General features: G+C 52.8%; 1 protein-coding gene across 1 annotated transcript in view; it reads left to right on the plus strand.

The window, feature by feature from the left end:
• BARHL2 (BarH like homeobox 2) overlaps nt 1–5,183 on the plus strand; it is a 14,715-nt gene extending 9,532 nt beyond the window's left edge. Inside the window, exons 3-5 of the mRNA XM_013003798.2 lie at nt 3–286; nt 2,190–2,415; nt 4,256–5,183. Coding sequence (XP_012859252.1) covers nt 3–286; nt 2,190–2,415; nt 4,256–4,568 — 823 coding nt within the window. The 3' untranslated portion in view covers nt 4,569–5,183. The remainder of the gene's footprint in view (nt 1–2; nt 287–2,189; nt 2,416–4,255) is intronic.
• Nucleotides 5,184–5,518: the final 335 nt, after the last annotated feature.

The following is a 5,518-nucleotide window of genomic DNA, read 5'->3' on the forward strand; positions in this document are numbered from 1 at the left end:
AGCGGCTCCGCGGGCCCGCCGCCGCCGCCGCCCGCCCAGCAGCTGGGCTCGGCCGCCTCAGCCCCCAGGACTTCCACCTCTTCATTTTTAATCAAGGACATTTTGGGCGACAGCAAACCTCTGGCGGCATGTGCACCCTACAGCACCAGCGTCTCCTCCCCGCACCACACCCCGAAGCAGGAGGCCAACGGGGCGCACGAGGGCTTCAGGCCAAAGCTGGAGCCCGAGGACAGCAAAAGCAAACTGGACAAGCGGGAGGACCCCCAGAGCGACATCAAATGCCACGGTGAGTTGCGCCCTCCCAGCCGCCTCGCCTCCCTCCTGCAGGTTGACTTTCTGGCCTTCAGCCGCCGGGCTTTTCTCTGGAGGAGAGTTCTTCCAGGGCTTCCCAGAGACGGGCTCGAAGACTGCCGGGCCGCAGGCTGGACCGGCCGGCTGCACTTGGACAAGTTCTGTTTTTGCTACATTTTCTATTCCTTAAGCTTCACCTCTATCCTTTACGTTTCATTGTAGTTTAAAGGGGCTGTAAGGGCGGGGGTGGGGGGCTACATCAACGACAGAAGGGGTTTGGTGGGTAATACCTAACGATGATAAAAGGGCCAGACTAGAGAGAATTTTCTAGCCCATTCTTTTAGCATGGGGATGTGGGTATGTGGCAGAGAGACTAGGAGCCGGTGGAGTCTAAGGGTGTGATTGCAACCTGCTGTTTATTCTTTAATGCAAATGATTTTACCTTTTCCCAACATAAAATCTGAACATGATAGGAACTATGGGATTGAATGAAGGAACAAATGTCCAAGTTGATTTCCAGAAATACTTAAAAAATAGTCTGTGATTTATATAAAGGGAGTTGTCACTGTAAACATTGATAATCAGTTTTTCACTTAAAAACAAAACCACCCATCTTACACCTAACTCTAACTTATTTGACTCCTAGTTAAAGTTCAAAACAAAGCAAAACAAATCTTTTGGGGGGGGCGTTACAAGTAATTGGAAGTAGGTTTTATGACAGTGAAATGTTATGCAATTGATGTATTTTTGTAAACTCAGAAGTCTAAATCGCCCTTTGACTCCCATTTACCATTTTGCTCTCAGAATGGAGTCTCCTGGTCTGTGCTGGCAAAAGCGTTTCACCATGCCAGGACGGTCCTTTCTTTCATTTACCGTTAGGCTGATTCTTGTTGCTGTTAATAATCCACTCTGTCTCTGGGAGAGATGTGTGCTGTTTGGAAGGGAGGAAGGACACGGGCTCCTCATTTTACTATTTTAGCATTAGCATAATAGTGCCCCAAACAGATGTACAGTCAGGGCTGGCGATTTTTTTGTGCACCAACCTCCCCAGTGGGTCAATTAGAGAGATTATTGTTCTTCCTGCAGGGAAGATCAAGGAGCGCTGCAAAAAACGGGTACAAACAGAGAGGGATTGACATATCGATTTCCCAACGTTTCAGGAAAAAACCCAAAGTTGACAAATAGAATCCGGAAATCTCCGTACTGTCACCTGGATAGGTTTGGTGAATTTGCGCTCCATTCCGCGCATGGGTGACAGATTCTTCCTGCGGCATTGAGAGTCTTGATCCAGAGACCTTGATTCCAAAGGGTCCCAAGTCCATTTGAAAAGGCAAACCGAAACCCAGACCAAAATGCCTATAGCTTTTAGTAACTAATATAGAATTTTTTTAAAGGGTGGGTGGGTGGGAAGCACTTTTCTAAAAAGAGGAGAAAAAAGTAGAAAGACCCTTTGAAAAGTACCAAATGATTTTTTAAAAAGTTAGAGTGAAAACAATAAAGGAAAGGGACATTTTCTCCCCTCACAATCAATGAAACAACCAAAAAAGGACCCTTTATTGAAAATTTGTGTGTGTGCTTTCTTTTTAACTCTCAAGGATGGAAAGATAAGAAACAATCCACACCCCTTTGGTGAAACCCTCTTAGGGTTTCCAAGCAAGGCCCTACATTCCCAAGCCAGAAAATAGTTGTCTTCTTTCATACCAGCTACGGCCCGGCCCAACGCAGTGTGCGGGGTGTGGGTGTGGTGTGGTGGTGGCAGTGGTCGTGGGAGAGTAGAGTCCCCAGAGACTAGTGGTTGGGCTTGGGAATGTGGAAGGGTTTGTAAGTGTCCGTCAGGAGGATGCTATCCTTCCTCGCCTTCAGGCTAATGTGTGGCTCTGGCCTGGTTTCTGTCCTAGGAACAAAGGAGGAAGGAGATCGGGAGATTACGAGTAGTCGAGAAAGTCCCCCTGTGAGAGCCAAGAAGCCTCGAAAAGCCAGGACCGCTTTCTCCGACCATCAGCTCAATCAACTGGAACGCAGCTTTGAGCGGCAGAAATACCTGAGCGTGCAGGACCGCATGGACCTGGCTGCCGCACTCAACCTCACTGATACCCAGGTCAAGACTTGGTATCAGAACCGCAGGTAAGGGAGGCTGTGTGGGTGCATAGGTGCATAGGCAGCCTGTCAGGACTTCCCTGACAGTCTCCTTTGCAGGCTTCAGGGGACTACAGGGCCTGAGACTCAGGGGGCCCAGAGTCAGTGCTCCGGTAGTTGCCTGCTGGAGGTGGGATTATCCGTAACCGGAGTGCTCCCATTTGGGTTTGTTTGCACTTGTAAGTGTCTCTAACAGGTGCTACTTTCCTTCCTAAACCCCAGCCACTAGAATCCCTCATCTTGCCCCAAATCAGTGAAGCCACACTTCTCAAATTGAGACATCCATGCAGCTGACAGGCAGGCCCAAAGAACCCTTTGGGTCTGCCCCAGGCCTGTTCTGAATGTGCACGATCATCCCCGTGCTGCGCGGCTGTGTCCGGGGCCTGTCGGCCCCACAGCCTTCAGCTGAGAATCCTGGCTGGCTGGCAGAGGCCATAGGAGAGGCAGAATTGGAGCTTCAGCCCCAGCCGCCTCTGAGGATGGAAGAATCCAGCAGGACTAGGGGTGGGTCAACAGCTGCAAGTTTCAGAAGTGGGCAGCTGGCCAATATGTGGGTGAGGGGGTGGGGCATATGTCCCTTGTACTGCCCCCTCACTCCCTGCTCTGGATGGGAGAAGGGCACAGCAGAGCCCCACTATAACCTGCTTCTCTGGGAGGAAAATGATGAGGGGCTGGCAGGGCTCACAGGCCCCTGGACTGGCACGCGAACCTGGGCAACTGGAGGCTGAAGTTAGGCTGTCCTGCCAATCCCAGGGCTCACCTCCCAGAGGGCTCGATTTCCCCCTTTTCTCCCGGCCTTTTCTCTCATTGTGTTCTCATCGCCCACAAGTGTGGTTAGAAATGCCCACCCAGTTGTCATCTTTACCATGATTTTCTGTCTCATTACATATGGTTTCAGCCACCCTAATTCTGTCGGAAAACATTAGTGTCATTTGTAGCTAATTTACAATGGGGAACATGTTTATTAATTTGGCTGGAGTGGCCTGGTGTGGACGGCCCACCAGCCCCATTTCTTCCAGGGCATCAGAGCAAACAGCGGCTTGGCCTAGCCCGCTTCTTGCTAGCTGGGGATGGGGAGTGGGGGGTGGGGTGCGGGCCGGAGGAGGAGGAGACTGAGAAAAGCTGATCACAGATTTTGTTACTGTGTCCCAGAGGAAAAAATATATAGCTTGAAATGCCCCCCCCCCCTGTGGCCCCGAGGTACTCACCCCATGGGAGAGCCCTCCCTTAAACGAATTCCATTTGGAAACCTTGTCGCCCTCCTCCCCATAAGCACCCTGCCCTGCTACAAGGTCCTGTCAAACTGATGAGAGAGACGTGATTCCACAGCCCGCCAGGGTGCGTGAGGGGCCAGGGTCCAGGCTCAGGAGGCCCTGCGCCCCTTTGTTTGCAGTTTCTACTCTGGAGCCTGGGGGAGGGGGAGGGGCCGGGAGCCAACCCCCTGGGTGGTTGGGGAAGGCGCCGGAGGAAGGCGAATTAAGGGAAGTGGAATTAAGGGAAGTGGTGGTGGGGGGCAGACAGCTTTGGAAAGATGGGGTTTCCCTTGGCTTCCAGGAAAGTTTTAGGAAGCCGCCAAACTCTAAGGGGGCCCACAGCCCGGCCGGAGAGTCAGGAGAAGGTGGGGAAGCTTTCAGTGGTGAGCCGCTCAGATGTGGAGGGTGAATTGACAAACTCTGGGACTATGGGTGTAGGGCGCCCTGGCCTTCATCTTGACCCCCGCTCCCACGGGGATGAGGTGGGGGAGGGAGAGGAGGCGCAGGGGCCGCGGGGCCTGGGGCGACCGTGCCCGCAGCCCCGGGGGCGGCGTGCCTAACACGCTGTCTTCCAGGACCAAGTGGAAGCGGCAAACGGCGGTGGGCCTGGAGCTGCTGGCCGAAGCCGGCAACTACTCAGCGCTGCAGCGGATGTTCCCGTCGCCCTACTTCTACCACCCCAGCCTGCTGGGCAGCATGGACAGCACCACGGCGGCCGCTGCCGCCGCCGCCATGTACAGCAGCATGTACCGGACTCCGCCGGCGCCCCACCCCCAGCTGCAGCGGCCCCTCGTGCCCCGCGTGCTCATCCACGGCCTGGGGCCCGGAGGGCAGCCGGCCCTCAACCCCTTGTCCAACCCGATCCCTGGCACCCCGCATCCCCGGTGAGGATGGAGCAGCCACGCAGCCGGCCCGTCCTCCCTCCCTCCCAGCCGGACTGGACCGCTGCCCTTCCTCTTCCCGCCCCAGGGCGCCGAGCCCCCAGGGAGGCCGAGAAGAGGACAGGGACGGGGGACAGAAGGGGGCCAGCCCTCGCCCGCTCCGTCTCCCCACACCCAGAGGTAGGCCTGGAAAGCTCTTGGCGAAAACGCTGACCCCACACAAAGCACGACCAGTAAGTGAAAACGCCAACAAAAACAAACCTCAAGTTCTTTCAGAACGTGGCTTTAGGGACACGGGGCCGGGGGAGGGCAGGAGGAGGGCCCAGAGGCGCAGAGGAGCCACCTGGCCTGCGGGAGCTGCAGACACGACAAGGACCGGCCGCCATGGCAGGGGCGTCGTGGACCGGGACATTCGGCCTGCCCCCAAGCAAAGAGGAGGGTGACTGAGAACTTTGCACTGATTCTCATGACCTTTTTTCTTTCGGAAAAGTGGCATGCTCCATAATATGAAAAAAATGTACATTTGAAAGACTGAGTGATAAGTGATATATCATATTTATTATATGTTGTCCAAAAAAAGAGTCACTTATATACGTTAGTAAAAACATGATTTTTCTTTTCATGTCTTTTTTGATTCAGTAAAATAAATGCTTAGACAAAAATATAGATTTTTTTGTGATTGAAAATTTAAAAATAAAAGTTTATCTTTTTTTAACAAGTGATGATATCCAAGGGAGCTGATTTTACTAAAGCAGAATGTATGATAATAAAATAAGTAACTTGGTTTAAGGGAAAAAATAACCCAAAACAATCTTACCAGGCGATTAGGATTTTATAAAACCGGCAAAGAGATTGGCTTTGTATAAAAACAGCCCATTTGTTCACGGTGCCCTCTGCCTAGCCGCTCTTCGGTAAGTTCTTTTATTTTATGTGGATGGTTTCCGGCATCTCGGGAGG

This window comes from Echinops telfairi, unplaced genomic scaffold (assembly GCF_000313985.2).
Source record: "Echinops telfairi isolate 266 unplaced genomic scaffold, ASM31398v2 ScPeMD7_443;HRSCAF=831, whole genome shotgun sequence".
NCBI classification, from domain to species: Eukaryota; Metazoa; Chordata; class Mammalia; order Afrosoricida; family Tenrecidae; genus Echinops; species Echinops telfairi.